This window comes from Primulina eburnea, chromosome 5 (assembly GCF_022965805.1).
Source record: "Primulina eburnea isolate SZY01 chromosome 5, ASM2296580v1, whole genome shotgun sequence".
NCBI classification, from domain to species: domain Eukaryota; kingdom Viridiplantae; phylum Streptophyta; class Magnoliopsida; order Lamiales; family Gesneriaceae; genus Primulina; species Primulina eburnea.
In genome coordinates this window covers 3,425,458-3,444,951 of record NC_133105.1, presented here as the reverse complement: position 1 = coordinate 3,444,951, position 19,494 = coordinate 3,425,458, and the positions used below count along the sequence as shown (strand labels likewise).

At 32.5% G+C, this 19,494-nt stretch overlaps 3 protein-coding genes across 3 annotated transcripts; 1 reads left to right on the top strand and 2 right to left on the bottom strand.

Annotated features, from left to right (window-relative positions):
- Positions 1-7,312: 7,312 nt before the first annotated feature.
- Positions 7,313-9,131, top strand: LOC140831613 (plant cysteine oxidase 2-like). The gene is made up of 5 exons (XM_073195355.1): positions 7,313-7,778; positions 7,896-8,017; positions 8,282-8,429; positions 8,518-8,724; positions 8,844-9,131. Exons 1-5 carry the CDS (start codon positions 7,493-7,495, stop codon positions 8,975-8,977), a joined length of 897 nt encoding a protein of 298 aa, XP_073051456.1. The 5' UTR covers positions 7,313-7,492; the 3' UTR covers positions 8,978-9,131.
- A 331-nt stretch (positions 9,132-9,462) lies between these two features.
- Positions 9,463-12,362, bottom strand: LOC140831612 (plant intracellular Ras-group-related LRR protein 6-like). Its single transcript, XM_073195353.1, has 3 exons — positions 11,876-12,362; positions 11,061-11,230; positions 9,463-10,334 (listed from the first exon to the last, which is right to left on the bottom strand). The coding sequence occupies exons 1-3, from the start codon at positions 12,080-12,082 to the stop codon at positions 9,662-9,664; spliced, it is 1,050 nt and encodes a 349-aa protein (XP_073051454.1). The 5' UTR covers positions 12,083-12,362; the 3' UTR covers positions 9,463-9,661.
- Positions 12,363-13,856: 1,494 nt separating this feature from the next.
- LOC140832377 (uncharacterized) lies at positions 13,857-18,132 on the bottom strand. The gene is made up of 7 exons (XM_073196374.1): positions 17,794-18,132; positions 16,927-16,991; positions 16,547-16,584; positions 15,532-16,470; positions 15,242-15,331; positions 14,978-15,039; positions 13,857-14,222 (listed from the first exon to the last, which is right to left on the bottom strand). The coding sequence occupies exons 1-4, from the start codon at positions 18,040-18,042 to the stop codon at positions 15,545-15,547; spliced, it is 1,278 nt and encodes a 425-aa protein (XP_073052475.1). The 5' UTR covers positions 18,043-18,132; the 3' UTR covers positions 13,857-14,222; positions 14,978-15,039; positions 15,242-15,331; positions 15,532-15,544.
- Positions 18,133-19,494: the final 1,362 nt, after the last annotated feature.

Below are 19,494 nucleotides of genomic sequence, written 5' to 3'. Positions count from 1 at the left end.
CATTGTTAAACCTCTCGCATTTAGGAAATGCTTTCAGGAAGGCTGCCCCAAGATCGCTGGAAACAATCATCAAACGCGATTGAAAAAAAAAAAGGAGTCCTGGTTGCAAGTAATCGTCCGTAAACGTGATCAAAGCCAAACACTTGGCATAAGTTGGAGAGATTTTCGTAATGAAAACACCGCCTCATAAGGTATTTGATCTGTCTTTCCATTTCCAAGACACCTCCTCTACTTGAGAGTCCAATTAAAAGAACCCTCCTGGCTTAGCTTAGATATGAGAAAGACCTGCATCTGGCTTCATCTTCAAAAATTCAACAGCCTCGCTCAACGACCGCATTAAGCAGACCCCGCAGAAAAAGGTGAACAGCTTCAGTTATAAGTTCCGCTCGAGTGGAAGCTGCGGGTTCGAGCCCCGCCAGTCCCGACGGATCCAGCATGCAGAACACGGCGATCATTAGAAATTCACGAAGCAAGGGAGGCCATCGAAAAGCTACTGAACATCGTGAAAATCTTCAGGTTTCTAGAGAGGAATTGATTTTGAAGTGCAATATCCTTCAGTTTCAGGGGCCCACTCTTTCTGCTGGAAGAAGTGGGCCTCCCCCTATATCGTTCTCCGGGTGGCTTCCTCTCCTATTACTGGAAAATCAACTTCCTCTAGGACCCCCTTCAAGTGCTAGTGTACAAATTTATAGAACCGTACTTAATTTATATCAAATCGAAATTTGACGGTATACCGAAATTTTGGTACGATATCGTATTCATTTTTTCGGTACCGAAATTTCGGGTCGATATATGGTATTATTTAAAAAAATCGGTATACTGGACATGTGATCAGTGACCTGTTTGAAATATTATTATTATTAATTGTTTCCGAAGAAGAATTCAAATACTTTTATTAATTATATTCCGATTATCATATATTTATGGGTTCAAACACTGTAAAAGAAAACGTTTGCTTTTCTTTTGTTTTTTATTTATCAATGGATAAGGGGTAATTAATTATTATTATTTAATTAATTATACATAAGTAGTGTATATTACATTACCCTCAGACCACGACCTTTTGTCAACCCCCGGCCCCCACCACCCCTACTATTTTTTATCTTAATTTAAAAATAAGATATATTTTTTTGAAATAAAAATAGGGAATTTTGCCGTAAAAAAGTCCAAATAATTTTTATTTTATCTCAGAAATCATTATAATGCTTTCATATGGAATTTTTTTAATAAAAAACATGAATTCTGTTCTGGAACCACCATTTATTTAAAGGTTTTATAAAATGTCTAAATTGTAAAACCTTTCAATTTTGAATATGTTTATTTTCTCATTACAGACGCTACATATAAGTCATGGAAAATAAATATTTTTACACTTAAAATTCAATTAACTTACTTAAAAATATCGTACCAAAAGTATAATGATGTCCGAAAATTTTGTAAAATAACATTGATCACTTGTTTATTTAAGAAAATAAAAAGTGACTGTCGATCTGCCTATTTTGTAGACTATGTTATCACAATGATATTCATATCGAGAGCGTGAAATTAACTAGATAGATAGATAGATATATTTGTTTATGTAATCAACTTACTATAATTCAAAATTAGATTATTTGATTTTTTTGATTAATTCGATCTAATATTGACGTGGTAAATTAAAATCATTCCATACATACACCCCCCTTTTATAATTATAACTGAAACGCTTTCTCAATATAAAAATTAAAGGTTCAACTCGAACAATTAAAATGAATATTTTAAAAATAATAATCCATTTTTTTAAAATTTTATGAAAGCCATCGTAGACCTAATAACATATGTCAACATCAAATCAATCTTAACTTAAGATAATGAGTACACGTTGCTGCCTTCAAATATGTTCAAATTTATATATATATATTTTTTTTTATTTTTTTGAAATCCTATTTAAGAGAGTAGGAAGACTCGAACTTGAATCATTAAAAAGAAGCACAAGGTAAGATCATTAAAGCTAAATCTCGATCTCTTCAAATTGATATATTTAATATATTATTGTATAATAAATAATCGGGATTCGATTCATGTATCAATATTTTTTAACGAGAGTATGTAATATATAATTTTTTAATATGATTTACTTGATAACTTAAATTGAGTATGTAATTATGACTTTTAAATTCTAAGTTCAGATAGTTAAAATAAAGAACTTGTAAAATCGTGAAGGTGAACCCGAGTTTTTCCTGTTGAAAGACTAAATTGTAATTTTTGTTAAAATCTCAAGGACCGAATCTCAATTAATCCAAATAATAATGAGTGAGTCTCATGTGAGACCGTCTCACGGATCATAATCTGTGAGACGGGTCAACCCTACCCATATTCACAATAAAAAGTAACACTCTTAGCTTAAAAAGTGATACTTTTTCATGGGTGGCCCAAATAAGAGATCTGTCTCATAAATAATACCCGTGAGACCGTCTCACACAAGTTTTTGCCAATAATAATACATACACTGCTTATCCTTTCATTCTCAATTTACTACAATAAGTAATACTCCCAAAATACCATTGCAAACCTCCCAACGAAAGGGGAGTATAAGAAAAAAAAATAGATACTCGGTACAACCATATGAATGAATATAATATCTAATGAGGGGAGAGGTATTTAGATGAATTTTAAAAAGACATGACAAGGGCTAATTTCTAAATTTAAGAATATGAAATGTTATTTTGTTATTTTAAAGACTAAAAATTACTTAATAAACAACTGAAAAGGAAAGGTAATTTGTTTTTTTATAACGTTGGATATAATAAATATCACAAAAACACACGTAAGATCGGATCACAGAGAAATTTTGTGAGACGGATTTATGAGTCAACCAAATTAATGAAAAAATATTATTTTTTATGTCAAAAATATTATTTTTCATTGTAATTATGGATCAGATCAACCCATCACACAAATATAAATATGTGAGATCGGCTCACAAGAAACATACTTAATATTACCCATGGTTGCTTCTAGTTGTTGAAAGGAACCACCATTTTTTAAATTAATTACATGAAAAATTAAATTAAGTCATTTGCATTAAAGTTGTTTTTCTATTTATTTACACATTATTAATACAAAATAAAATCTTTTCAAATAACACGATTATTAGATGAATCTGAAATCTATAATAATTAACATGAAATATTATATAAATATACACTAGTAGAATTTCCTCGATTTACTTCGCATATTCAATGAAGTAATAGGTATATAATTGCCGAAGTAGACGCACGTGAAGTAATAGGTAATCATTTTACTTCGCATTATCACCGAAGTCGTATACAAGAAATTAGCGAAGTCTTTGGTCGAAATTAGATTGTTGCTGAAGTAAAACAACGTCTTCTACCTCGTCGATTTCATAAAATGCAGAAGTAATAGCTTATATATAACTGCATAATTTATATTGAATGACGAAGTAAATGTGTTGTATAACTTCACATATTTTGTATTTTGTGAAGTAAATATTGAGAATGACTTCGCCATTATGGCTAATTAGCGACGGTTTTTGTGGGACAGACCGTCGCTACTTTGCGACCGTAATAAATACCGTCGCTACGTTGCGACGGTAACATACCGTCGCTACTTTGCGACGGTATTGCATTCCGTCGCTAATTAGCCACAGTTTCAAACCGTCGCTAATTAGCGACATATTTAAAATTACCGTCGCTAATTAGCGATCGTTAATTTCAAAACCGTCGCTAATTAGCAACAGCCTCTCACAAAACCGTTGCTATTTAGTGACCGAATATTTTAAAATCGTCGCTAATGTGCGACAGTATCTAGAAAACCGTCGCAAATTATATTTTTTTAAATTATTTTTTTATTTTATATTTCTTATACATATTTTTAAATAATCTCTTCCACTAATCTAAATATTATATTTTTAAATAATATATAAAACGATTTAAGTTGCAATAAAATAAACGAACAACAAAATTAAATTCTTTATTATAAATTAAAAGATAAAAAAAACGAACAACAAAATTAAATTCTTGATCATAAATTACAGAGGGAAGCTAAAAAATTTATCTAGAGCGAAAATAAAATCGTTCAAGAGAAAAAAATAGATCGAAAATGTGAAGCGGTACGAGGAATATGAAAGAAGACGGGTATATTTATAGGCAATTTGTGAAGGTGTAGAAACCGTCACTGTTAGCGACGGTTATTTTTAAACAGTCGCTATTAGCGACAGTGTTTGTACTGTCGCCGATTCAATTAGCGACGGATTATATTAACCCGTCGCTATTGGGCGACGATTAAATATCTCCGTCGCTATTTTAATCGGCGACGGCAATTTATCTGTCGCTAGTAGCGACAGATTTAATAATTCCGTCGCTACTGAGCGACGATTGTTCCGAAACCGTCGCTGATACACCAACATTCATTTTCCAAAATTTTAAATTGCTTTGTTTTTTGTTTGTAAATATTTGATTTTTATTATTTCACCATTTATATTTAATTATGAAGTAGTAGATTTAAAAGACTTCATTTTTTGTATTGTGGTGAAGTAATTAATAGAGAACGACTTCGCATATATAGAGTCGTGGTGAAGTAATTAATAGAAATCGACTTCGCAATTATTGAGTTGTGGTGAAGTAATTCTTTCTTTAACTTCAACACAATTTTAATATTACCAGTTATTTTATATTTTATTACTTCATCACTTAGGGAAAATTAATTAAAATTATGGTTCATTTTTTTACTTCGCTAAATTTAAGTTTCAAATTTTTTTTAACTTTTCACTTCATTAAAACTATTCTGTCGAAGTAAAATGATACAAAAAATTAGAAGTGAAGCCCGTGTTTTTTAAATTGTGAAGTAAAAAATAATGTTTTACTTCGCCGCTGTTATTACCGAAGTTGATTGATATATACTACTTCATAATTATTTATTGCCGAAGTAACTAGTGGCGAAGTAAAAGCAAAAAATTCTACTAGTGATATGAGAAATGAATTTAACATTTATGTTTTACACTTTTACTTATCTAAACAATTGAATATATTTAAAATACATCCGAACTGAACCTCAGTGTATGGCATATGTTTCTCGTGCCTTAATATCTTTTTTTCTAACCACGATGGCATATATTATTATATTTAATTAAAGACATATTCGAATGTTTCTCCATAGATAAACTATATAATCAAATATAATATATGTTAAATATATTTTCAAATATAATAAAATAATATTATTATTAGAGTTTCGAGGTACTATTTTGGGACGATTGAATTACCATAATCACTACAGGGGCTGCTGATCAAAAGTTAGTCCCATGGTCTCGACAAGTTATTTCGTGGGAAAGGCCTAGCAACAACTTGGGACACTCGTAATTATTGTCTACAATATGTGGTTAAAACTGAATCTTTGATCATGTGGACAATACCTCATGAGATAGAGTGAAATATTCTCCAAAAATGGGACAATAACTCGAAACCTGTAAACCCTCACCCCAAATATATATAACAAATGATAATGGGTCGACCTTTTTCCCAAGTTTTTCAAGCTAAGACGTTCGGATTCTTGGTTGTTTATGCGAAATTTAAACTATGAATTGTATTTGAAACGCAGAGATTGGGTTGGCAAGGCAATATCAGCTTTCTTGGTGGGGTGGTCGGGAAGAAGGTGTGGGCTGCGAAATTCAAATTAGATTTTTTCAAATAAAAGTGACTCTCATGTGAGACCGTCTCACAGATTATAATCTGTGAGACGGGTCAAAAATACCCATATTCACAATAAAAAAATAGTACTCTTAGCATAAAAAATAATACTATTTTATGGGTGACTCAAATAAGAGATCCGTCTCACAAATAATACCCGTGAGACCGTCTCACATAAGTTTTTGCCTTCAAATAATGTACACGTCATATTATATATATGCAAGTCAATCACGCAACATATTTAAATGAGAATTATTGCTCTCTCCGACAAAGATATATCCTATGTTAAAATACTTTAGAAATCTACAAATATAATCTAAAATTATTTATTCTTATACTCAAATAGAATTACACCTTCAATTTGTAATTTCAAAATTTCTTACTATCCATGAACTTAAATTCAATATTTACTTTTCTGTCGATTTTTTTTATATATATATAAAAAAAAGCTATGGAACATGATCTTAATTTGTCCCAATCTTGATTTTATCTGGTCTCGGTCTCGAGTTCTGTAAATATGTATTTAAATATTAAATATTAATTTGAATTTCAGGTGATTCTGGAAATGGGAAAATTATGATGAAAAAAAGATGAGCATTGTGGCAGGCAACACCTGGGGGGGACACCCTGCATCCTTATCAAATTAAAAACAGTGGACGCCACCCAAAGTGGCAGTTTTGCATAAACTTGGGGCCGGAAACAAACACTGCTTTCTATTTTTATATGTTATAATTATAATATTATAACATTAATTAATTATTTAATTAATGCTTTCCCTTAAAACCAAAGTACAATAAACATAACATACTCAACTGACTTCTTTTTTTACTCTCAACATTTGAACTAACTCCACTATAAAATATTTTTTCCTACACAAAAATCTTATCATAGCATTTCAAGATTCAATTTTGTGAAACGAGTTCAGCTCATGAAAATATATTATTTTTTATATCAAAAATATTATTTTTCATGATTAGTATAAATAAGATGAATCCGTCTTATAAATATAAATATATTACATAGTTGATATACTCTTCTTCGTATTATCGGATAATCAAATATAACTAAAGTAATGAATTTCAAATCCTTAATTCTAATTTTGAACCGAATAAATTCGGTAAATTTCAAATCAAATCCTTCAAATCCACATATCAGATCCATTATATTTATTTAATTGAAAATTAGAATAAAAATTTGAAATCTCTTTATTTTATTTAAATTTCAAATATATTATATCTAACCTAATTTCAGTGTGAGACGGCTCACAAGTCGTATTTTGTGAGACAGATTTTTTATTTGGACCGTCAATGAAAAAGTATTACTTTTTATGTTAAGAGTGTTATTTTTTATTGTGAATATCGGTGGGGTTGGTCTGTCTCACACATAAAGATTCGTGAAACCGTCTCACAAGAGAGCTACTCAAAACGCAATACATTAAAGAAAAGCTCAGAGTTTCACTTAGATAAACGTGAAAAAGAAAAAAAAAAGAATGGTTCAAACCTTTACGAAAGGATAACCATCAACAATCAATATTTAGAATCATTCAACTCCCAAAGCCAGTTTTAGCATGGAACCAGCCGCAATAGCCCCTGGTTTTCTACATATATAACTCGTTTTTTTTTCTTCTTCCTACACCTTGCACTTTTTTCCTCAAACCATCCACCAAAATAATATTCTTCATCACTTTCCACAAACTTAATTTCACAATCCCCATTTCCTGTTTCACACCCATTACAAATAACATATATAAACAAGTAAACAACCCTTGGAGCTTTAATTTTACTAGCTCCTAGCTACAAATATGCATGCCGAGTACTAATCATCAGATTTCAATACCACAAAAAGAATCAGACATTTTCCTTTTCTCGATGATGACACTAGAAGCTCCGGGTTTCGTAGAGGGAAAGATTCGGAAATTCGACGATAAGGTCATTAAGAAGAAGAGGTCACGTAAAAGGATTCGAATGGAGAGACATCTGCAGGTTACTTCCGTTACTCTGCAGAGGTTGTATGATGCATGCCTACAAGTTTTCAAGGGAATTGGGACTGTTCCTTCTCCTGTGCATGTGAAGAAGTTGTCCGACATTCTTGGTAAAGATCCACACCTGATCTTATATTTGTTTGTATTTTGTGAAATTAATCTTTGTATAAAGTTAAGAGGATTTTTTGAAACTTCTGAATCATGTGATATATATGTGTATGTCCTAGATTGTATGATGCCTGAAGATGTTGGGCTTCGGGAAGATCTGGATTTCTTCAAAACTAAGAATTCTGTCCAAGGGAGTACAAGAGTTACTTATGCAACCATCCATAGATGTCAAAAGTTCTCGGTTAGGCCTGATTTCTTTCCATTCGACAAATAATGAAGATTTCAATGAAATGAATTATCCATCTTTCATACTCAAATAATGACTTGATGTGCAGAATTTGGATTTATCAAAGTATATTATTAAAATTTCTCGCAACTATTTTTAAAAAAGGGACCATTAATATGAATATGATCAAGGGATTTCTCTTAATAACCTTATTAAACTTATATTTCAAAATTGATCTTAATTTATGAGTGTTTTAGATTTAGTTTATCCTTTCTGCAGCTGTGCATTTTCTTCCTCCCCGCAACTGCTGTCATCCCTCTGCACAATCATCCTGAGATGACTGTTTTCAGCAAGCTTTTGTTGGGGACCATGGCCATTAAAGCTTATGATTGGGTTGATCCCTTCAAAGGCAACTCGACTTCTGAAAGTAATCTTATCTGAATTTAATCTTCATTAATGCAAGTAAAACCTGCCATTTGGATCAATGTCTAATTCGTGTCCCCATGAATCCGCAGCGAGACGACTAGCCAAGCTTAAGGCCAACACTACATTCACGGGACCGTGCGACACTTCAGTGTTGTATCCTACATCAGGAGGAAACATACATGAATGCAGAGCCATAACACCATGTGCATTTCTAGATGTCATGGGACCGCCTTATTCTCATGACGATGGGCGTGACTGTTCATACTATAAAGATACTCCGTGCCCCGTGTTGTCAGGTGAGAACCGTGTTCGATTTAAAATATTTGAATTATATTATGTTACATATTATTAGTTTTTTGTGTAACAAGGAAACCATGATGATATCATATAATAACAACAACTTCATATAATTCAGATGGAGAAGAATTCACAGAGGTTAAAAATGAAGGAAGAGGTTATGGATGGCTCGAGGAAATCGAAATCCCCCAAGAATCAGAGATGGATGTGATTGAATATATGGGTCCTAAAATCAATATTCCCGATTCTTAAATCTTTTATTTTATTTTTGGTAGTTTCTATCACTTGAACTGAATTAATGATCGATCGTATACTCGTAAACATCATAATTCTATGGTTCTAAATGGTGTAAATAATGTTGTTTCTGTATTATTTATTGTTCATGGAAAGAAGATTCAAGAGATTATATTATTTAGTACTGTTAAAAAATTTCTCACTCGAAAACGACAATGCATCGTTATTAAATGGTGCAATCACTAATAAATAATAAAAAAAAATTATTCCATTGATGGTGAAATGGCTTTTGAGAGATGTTTCTATTTTGTTTATTATTATTTTTTTTAAAAAAATTCCAGCTAAGCGCCAGCCCAGCTCCCAAAATTACCTTGCACACTAGTGTTGTCTGTTTTATTGATTTTTTTTATCCAATTGTCTTACAATTTTTATGTACGTAGATATATATTTTTAAATTTAAAAGTATATAGTGTAGCGTTGAAATTATATGATCATATAATATAAAACAAATTAACCAAAGGTTTCCAATCTAACAAAGCAAGGAGTCGTATTGAAACCAACCCCAAATCAATTTTCGGACATAATATACACAAGATAAACCTAAAAGGTACAAGATGTTCGTACCATATACTATCTTACAAACAAAACAAAACAAAACAAAAAACATGGAAATTAAACATGTTTGAAAATGTGTATTCAGCTTCATCTGGAGGAATAGGATTTAGGTGAGAAGAGTCTTCGAGGAGAAAACATGGTCAAGTATCCAGGTGAAGCCGAGCTATCAAACGACCTATAATTAGCCATCATGTACTCTTCCCTATCGTCTATCGGTATATTTCGGCCGTTAAACGTGCCACATCTAGCCAACTTCCCCAGCCAAGAATTCTTCTTAGACGAACTCTTGTGTGTCCCATTGATCTTACCACATAAATACCCCTTCACGGCTTGCAATCCCTGCTCGATAACATCCATGGGGGGCGATACGAGCGAATTCCCTTCAACACTCAACTTCTGTAGTTTCTTGAGACAACCCATAGATTCAGGCAACCTAGTGATTTTGTTGTAACTGACGTCTAGTTCGACCAGAGACATGAGAAGGCCTATGGAGTATGGAAGGGTGGTTAGGTATTGGAAGTTTTGGCTCACGTTGAGGATCTTAAGGTTCACTAGGTTTTCGAGGTCGTCCGGTAGCGACCGGAGACAGTTGAGACGAGCATCCAGCGTTTGAAGATTTGTTAAATGGGAAATGGAGTGAGGTAGGAGTATAATCTTGTTTGAGTTTATGGAGAGTTTCCTAAGGTTTAGAAGCTCGAACCCAATGGTGTCGGGTAATTGGGTTAACTTGTTGAAATTTGCATTTATTTCTTCAAGAGATCTGCATGATATATTAGTTTCACGTTATTACCAAAATTAATTAAGACCAAAACATCACTATTTGATCAATATTAATAATTAATAAATATATATTAATGTCTCATTCATGGACACTTGAGTCAAACAAAAGTCGGAATAAAATATTTGTCCGGATAAGTGCAATTAGGTGGCTTGACTTTTTTTAAAATCTTGATAATCACAATGTTAATTTACTTAAAAGTTGACTTCTTTTGGTCTCGATCGGGTGTTAACCATTTGACAACCAAGATAAGATAGGAAGACATAAATTCATGATAACTAGTTGTGCTAATTAACAGATATATACATATATAACGACAAAACCTAACATATGTATAAAATAATTAATTAATAACATTAACAATATATATTTTGTCAACTTTGTTGCTTTGGTCAAGCGATATTATTTATATATATATAGTTTTTATAGTATATACTATTTTTTTCAAAAATAAAATAAAAAATAAATTCATTCGTTTAGACCAAACATACTAAAAAAAAATCACCTATAGTTTTGGGTCAGACATGGTGAGCTGAAATGACGAAAAAATATAGTCTAATAATTAATATATAATTCACAATATTAAGGTAGATTTCAACATGTTACTTTACAAAATAATATGATGTATAGTATGTAGTAGTCTAGGGGGGAGGGATTAAAATGCAATTTACCATTGGTGGCAAAAAGGCAAGTTATATTGGGACTAACCTGCAATTTTCAATGGTTCTGGGAAGTGAGTGAAGAAGGTTGCCTGAGACATTCAAAACCTTGAGCTTCGATAAACACCCGATTGAATTCGGGAGAGTTTTGAGCTGATTTGAGCGCACGTCTAAAGTAACGACATTCAACAATCTCGCCGTCAAAGATTCCGGAATATTCTGTTACAAGACAAAACACTTAATTGTTTATTCTAGGTTTTGAGATTAGAATTAATGACAAATAAATGGGAGATTTTTATTTTTATATTTTTTGCAATTTCCTGCAAAGACTTGAAAGCCAAAATTGAAAAGATACGCCGTACCATTTATCAGTAAGTAATGAATGTGGCATTTCTAAAGGTAAAAATAATCAATGGTTTGATATTTTTAAAACCCATGCCACAACGAGATTTGTATAACAATTATTCCAACAAATTAAACAGAAAATCTCATTCAATACAAAATCTCACGATATGATTGTTGTAAATCTATTTGTTATGTTTTCAAGAAATATCACCATAAATCATTTAAATTTTAAAAGATAATAGTAAAGTATTACTAAAAATCAAAACTAAAATAATTTATATTGAGAAGTGTGTGATTAATAAGAATTTATCCCTTTAGAACAACAACGAAATGACTTGGTGATGTTTATTTTTGAGTATGAAAATTAATTAATTTCGAAACATAGTTTAAATCTTGATCTTCGATTCCTCTTAGAATTTAGAAAACAAACATAATAACAAAATTATTGTACGGATACAGACCCTCAGAAGAATATTCTAAAATTATTGGGGACGGAGATTGATAATGAATGAAAGTAACCTGGAGATTATTGTTGGATAGATCCAATTTACAGATGTTGGCGAGATTCATCGGAGGTTTGGGAAGTGCATCCAAACACATCCCACTCAGATCCACTATTTCCAGCTTACCACTTGTTTCAGCTTCCACTCCGGCCCTTCTGTTCCTCTTCACCTGCCTCCTCCTGCCGTATTCCATCCCCAGAATATCCTGCTGCTCATACAGCATCTTCAGTCCCTGGATCAATGGGAGAAACACCCGGGCGTGTTTGGATGAACGAAACACAACACCAGAGGGAAAAGCTGGTATATATACGAAAAATGGAGAGGATGAATGTACGGATGACAATGGGGTTTTAGGAAGTACAAAATCCGTATATTGTGTACGCCATAAAAGTCAACAGGCCCGCCGATGGCGGCGGGGCCTCTTCTTCGTTATTTATTTGCTTTCTTCGCACGCAACTCGATGCTTGTCATCAATTCTTGGCAACGTTTCAAAATATTCTCTTTTTTTTTTTCCCTTACACGGGAGATATTACTTATTATGGAGCATTTATTATATTATTAAAATTTTCTATTATTATCATTATTTGTTCCTTGCTTTTTATTATTATTTGATTTGAAATAACCCGTAGTCAAATTTAATCTATTATGAGAAAGTGTTCCATTCATAATAAGCTTGAGGTTGATCAAGCTTACACCTTGTATATGATAGAGCAAATTGAAACTGATTCAATAACATTATTAATGTTTAATTCGGCGATACTCTCGAATTCTGAATTCCGTAGGGTTTAATACGAATCTTATATACCAACTATTGCAAGAAATTATAAAATGGGTTTTATTTAAGATGTGTCGTGGATTGAACTCTAAAAATAACATAGATTGGACAATCTTATTTGGTTTAAATTGAAAATAATTGTTTATAAAATACAAGTGTACAATCTCACTAAAGTGGAACGTGAGTGTCAATGACAGTCAAAATTAGTTATTTGGGCTTGTCATACTAGAGGATCAAGCATATTAGAGAGTTATATTGTTTAAATAAGTTTTTTGCACATTTTTTTCAAAAGTTTTCCTAGAAATTATTTTTGAGGAGAAAAAACTTACATTTACAATTATTTAGACTTGAGATAAGTGGCATGAAAATGACCAACCAACAAACCCTCTCACAAGTCAAGAATTTCCCAATTCTTTATCGTCGACAAATTTTGGTGGTGTCCCTTTCCTATGAACGGCACCGATACTTAGAATCATACTTTTCTTTTGTTCCCATTAAATTGCTTCCATTTCATTCATTAATTAATATTGGGAAAATAAAACTCGAAAATGATCGTCTTCACGAATTTATTATTCAAGAATGATACATGAACTGAAAACTAGAAGCATTGTGGCCTTTGGGTTACTCTGGTACTTACGAATGGAAGTATTTTTATTGAAAGGCCACTTTATTTTTATTTTTCTGATTAGGGCACATTACCTGTCTGGTACTGTAACTACTATTTTTATTTTATCGAATCTTTCTTGCTTCCCTAAACTTTTATATTTTGAGAAATGAGCGAGTCTCATGTGAGATCGTCTCACGGATAATAATCTGTGAAACAGATCAACCCTACCCATATTCACAATAAAAAATAATACTCATAACATAAAAAATAATATTTTTTCATAAGTGACCCAAATAAGAGATCCGTTAAGGATTGAACCCATAAAATTTGATGTCTAAGAAACAAAGACTCTGTCCATTGAATTACATGTGACTTGCATTAAAATTTTAATAATTTATTAAGATATATAATTATTAATACATCGACACCAAAAAATAGTTACTCTAAGTGTGTCAAACTTAATAATATAGTATATATATACTTTCCCGCTGTTATTTTCTCCCTACAACGAGATTAACCATTGAATCAACAATTATTTATTAATTCTTAATATATACGATCATCCCTGGATAATAGTCGACCAAAGGAGAAATCGGATTGAAATCACGCAGAAGGAAAAAAACCAACAATTCGAATTAGAAGAAAGGGTGTTTTTCAAACAGGTTAATAGTTTGATTCAAGAATTGGGAAATGTCTGAAATGGTCGCACATATAAATAAATAGATAAACCAAAATTTAGATAGACTCCAAAAATTTCAAGAAATGCTGCGGAGTGATAACCAAACCATTGACCTGGAAATGAGATAATGGCAAACAAGTTCAAAAATATCTTAAGCATGAGGCACATTTGTTGCTAAGTGGTTGGTTTTCCCAGCTCAGTCGTCATCAGTGTAATTGAATTTTACCGAATGGGATTGCAGGTCAATTTGTCCTCCTCTATAGCTACCACGCTTCTTCTTGGTTTTTTCATGTCTGAAGCCTCTGCGTACGGTCAGTGAAGCAGAAAACGTTAATAATGTAAGCATTCACCATATAATCCAGACACAGATATTATTGTATACATATATATATTTAAGGAGCGATTATGCTTCACAGAAGTAGAACCGAGATCAAGATGTCTTTTTAGTTCCTATTAGATTGTCAGCGCTGAAAGCTGGTAAAATCAGGGGGCATTGGCTCAACCCATATCGATCAACCAACACACCAACAAAAAAAAAGGACTTCAAAAAAATTTACTGATTTCTTCTCCATGACAAGCGTCAGAGAGAGCATCCAACTAATGACCATGTATCTTGTTTGCTGTGTAACACGTATATTGTCACAGTTAATCTTGAAGGAAGAGGCAATTTGCATTTGGTCCCGTCAAGTGACAAAATAATGTACCATTGGGTGTCCCGACAAATGGAAGAGGTCCTTTTCCATGGAAAAAAGTAGAAAAAATGGGGACACCAACTAGACAGCAACACCACAAGCATTTTAGTGGAATACACAACAAACGCAATCCCACAGAAAGAGAATGATTATGAGCACATAGATACATACCAACATCCTTTGGTGAACGGAGATAATTGCGTGATATCCTTAAAGCATGAGTACTATTACCGAATAAAGTTCTTAAGCAGGTTAAAAATTGTTGCAACTTTCAAGCTACATTATCAGTATTCACGTTTATACCCAACTTCATTTATTCCTTTTTATTTGATATGGTCAATGTCTAAAATCATGGAAAAACATACCTTCCTTTGACCTGACCGAGGATTTCTTGTGCCTTTGCCCCATAACCACTTTCAGCACCATGCTGCAAAAGCTTAGAAGAAATAAATACTACATCATGCACATATAAAATATTGGCATTGTAAATTGTACTTCAAAAGCACATTCACGTGTGCATTCTTTTTAATGGTAAATCAAATTGACCTAGGGCGTATAAATTAAATGCACAAGTTTACATGATAAGTAATAAAAATTTAAAAAAATGTAAACGAGGAAAACCAACAAACCTTAGCCCAATAAGAATTATCTTGAAGCCTTTCATCAACGTATTCCACCTCTCCAATTTTAACTCTTTGAAACGCATTTACCGTTTTCGGCTGCAAAGAACAAGAAAATAATTTCGCATAACATCTATCAGAAACTTTTAACAAGAGGTTCCACAGAACAAAATTGATCACTATGTTAAAGTAGGATCTCTTTGAGTGGTTTGTGACAAAACATTAAAAATTATGTGCATATCAAGAGACAATCATGATCAAAATTTTCTAAAAATGTTTGTCAACAGAAAGAGACATACCTCAGCAGAATTTTTATGCTGTTTCGCAGCAGATTTTGGTTGGCTCAGGTTTCTCCGTTCCATTGTTGGGATCCCCATCAAGAATTTCACCAGCTTGTCTCTCGCGACCAACTTGAAAATTTTCTTCTTTATTGTGGCTGTCAGCTTGTCCATTGGCTCCAGGGAGTGTAATCAGTGCCTCAACACCGTCGGTTTTTCTACGCTTTGATTGCCCAACCACCACATCCAAAATAGGCAGTTCTTCATTTTCATCAGAAGCCAGACCTTTTCTTTTCTTAGAAGACTTTTTACATTCCTTAACCACAACTCCAGCAGCCTCAACTGATTTCTTTTTACATGCGGTATCAATTGGTATCTCTGAGTCAAGTGCTTCTGCATTTTTATCAGAAAACACCTTATTATTTATACCCAACGCATAATTAATATCGTCAGCTACAAGATCATCAGTCTTCATTTTCTTTTTCTTCTTTTTATCTTTCATTTCAACTATGACCTCAGAATCTTGTTTGTCGTTGCTTGCCACTGATAGTAGATCTTTCTGTTTCCCTTTGGTCATCTCAGAGATTGCATTTAATTGGTTTTCAGCAGTAATTGCTGATTCTGACTTCTTCTTTTTTTTCTTGTCCTTTTGTTTCTTATCCGATTCATCCCCTAATTCTGGTGTTAATTCACAAACTATTTCCATGGTAGACTCGTTAAACGTTTTCGATTTCTGTTCACCGTGGATAAGGGCACCATTTGTCTTGCAGTCTTTCTCCGATTGGAGCTTCAAATTTGATTCATTTGCTTTTTCTTTGATTGCAGCATCGTCAGAAGTTCTTTCAGAATTGATGGCTGGGACATCCCCCTTTTTCTTTTTCTTTTTCTCACTTACAATCCCTTCAGACACTGCACAATGTGCACCACCAATTTGCTCTGCTGACGCAGCATCCGGTTCTTCTGCAAGAAAAATAGGCTTTAAATATGAGACTGATACAAAAGTCAACATAACACATCAAAAACGTTCAGTATTTACCCAGCTTCTTTTTGGTGTTATCTTTGTCAGTATCATTACTGCACACAAAAGGAGTCCAACATGAGAATCAAATATAAACTTCAACATTTTTAGACCCAATGATTCACGATTCCCAAAAATAGATTAATTTTAACAATACTTCTGCCATCAAATGAGACTGTGCAGAAGAAAGTTGCTAACAATCTCAGTGTACAAAGAAATCCGAAACTTCAAGTTCTCTTGTGCCCAAATAAGGTATCAGACTCCACAGCAGATCACATAGCAACGCGGATTAAAAAATTTCAAATATTTCTCATGCTTTCAAAAAAATCAGAAAGAAAATATCTGTTTGCAAAAGAAAAAGAGGAGAGCTAGCATCCTCGTGGATCCTGGTATCTTACCAAGTATCCAAATACTTGGAGAAAATCTCACTCAAGTTAAGTGCCCTGGCCTTCCAATCATAGTCCTGGACAAAAACTGGATTAAATACAATAATCCAGTAAAACTACAAACTATAGATGGAACTTCTAGTAAAAAGTTAAACAGTGCCTTAACAAGCAAGATATTACACATGTACACAGCACTTAAGATTTCTTTCCTTCAACTATTTGTTTTCCATTAAAATCATTTAGCGATATGTCTAGAAAGTTATTTAGCACTTGCCAGATAAATATGTCCGTATACAGCACTTATGATTTATTCTTTCAACGATTTATTTTCCATTAACATGTGCTTTATCAGTGTCTAGAAAAGCTCTTTAGCACTTACCAGATAAATTTAAGTGTATACCTACATTCCAATGAGTGAAAATGATCTAACTTTCTTCATTCAATACCTAAAAATCCACACCAATAAAAGGCTTAAGCATTGATATTATGGGAAAACATAGTTTATGTGTATTGTTCAGATCCCTTCCATTTCCAGTACACTTCGAAGTTCAAATCAAATTGAAATAGGGAGCTGAAATGTTCACATTTAACATGAAAATGCATGAACAATAGTATATCTCTCGCAAAATAAGACAGAAAATCCCCGATTATCATGCAGAACACTTCATATTTATAGACGTAATAGAGACACGCTAACAAAGGTTCTAACTCAGAGAGCACTGGGCAGGAGCAGTTCTCAAATTGGAAAAAAAAAGTATATATAGGGTGTAATTTTTCTAAAATGAAGCCTTAGCACCCAAATTGCATAAAATTGCCTCATTTTCCTCCCCCGAAAATCTTGGAGAATCTGCACAACCAATTTTTACTGCTTGTACAGACCTGAATTTGAGTTGCGGAGATGAAACGTTTGAGGACTTTGAGTAGGCCTTTATTTTGAAGCCACAGAGCTATGGAGCAAATCAAAACAGACTCTTCTTGTTGAGCGGAGTTTTCAGGCCGCTTCCTTTCCATTGCCTTGGCCACCGCCAGGTTTCTTTGAAGTTCTTCGAGGAGCACCTGGCGAGGCTTAAGTGCAAGCACGAATGATGTTTTAGGGCTTACGTCAGCACACACTCCGCCTTCGTGCATACAGCGAAAATCCTGCGTCGGAGGAAGGAATTGCACCTCAAAGGTTTAAGGCTGCACGATGATATGATATTTGCAAGGGCTTTGGTAACATAGGTATTGACGAGTTGTACGCGGTGCTTCGATTCCGGTACCCTGAAATTGTTTTTCTTTCTTTTCTATTTTCGATATTTAATAAAACTCCGAAAATGAAGATTGTGCTTTGCTTATATTTTCAAACAATAAATTGTTTTTCATTAAAATAAATCATTTTCTTGCATCGCTGTACGACATTATTGCTGATAAAATTCAATATTTGGTTGTTACAAATATAATTACGTCATTGTGTCGTAAGTTATATTTTTGAATTTTAAAATTGTTAAAAATCAAATAGTTTAATAATTCTTTAATATCTAAAATAGAAATTTGTATCTATGTTCATTCAACTATACCTTAAATCATAGTTTGGTACATAAGATAACGGAGAGATTGATAAATAATCATCGTTATTTCATGTTTGGTACATTTTTTAAAATCTCATGATATTGATAAATAATTTTTTAGAGAGATAAAATGTCTCTTCTATTAGGTGTGATAATTTTAATTTAGTGATAAAATGTACTACAAATAACTTAGTTACCCTCAATTTATAAATTATTTTTATAAATCTATGCTAGTAGGTATAAATTAAAATCAAATAAATATTTTTATTTATTTTTATATATTATATAATATGATAATTATATAAATGATTTCGAGATAATTATATTAATAATTTTTATAAATTTCAATAAAATTATTAGTATCACTCGATTAACCTTAAAAATTGATATTTGACTGGACTCACAAAATCAAGGGAATTAATATCCTATTTTTAATATAAATAAAAATTAGGTAACCAAAATAAATAAATCATGCAAAAACCATAATATCGGATAAAAAATCGAACCATCAAAATTGAATTATAAAATTAAATAAAGTATTTTGTCGAAACTCAATATCAATTTACAACTTGTGTGAGACGTATAAACTGTATTTGGAGTCTCTTATTGGGTCCCCATGAAAAAGTTATTATTTTTGGCTTATTTTTACTGTACTGGTAAGGTTGACCCTCTCACGATTATAGAGACGTAAACTTCATACAATTATCACTCTATTAAAATCATACCAAACATTACATCTAAAAAAGTCGATCGGGACCTACTTGTCCATGCAAACACCATAGCGAAACATACAATCTCAAAAATATATTTCACAAAACATTTTTCTATTAAATCTAAATATAAAATTAGAATTGGGATCGGGTAAGACCCGTCCAGTAACCTCGTACCCAATCTCAGATGCAATAAAATTTAGGAATTTTTTCTCTAGATCTTGTATCAGACAACTGTTGAAACCCGGATAGTAATAATATGATGTTATAATAAATACTTTTGAATCCATGGAGACTTTCCAAGCATTTTATTGAACTTGGAT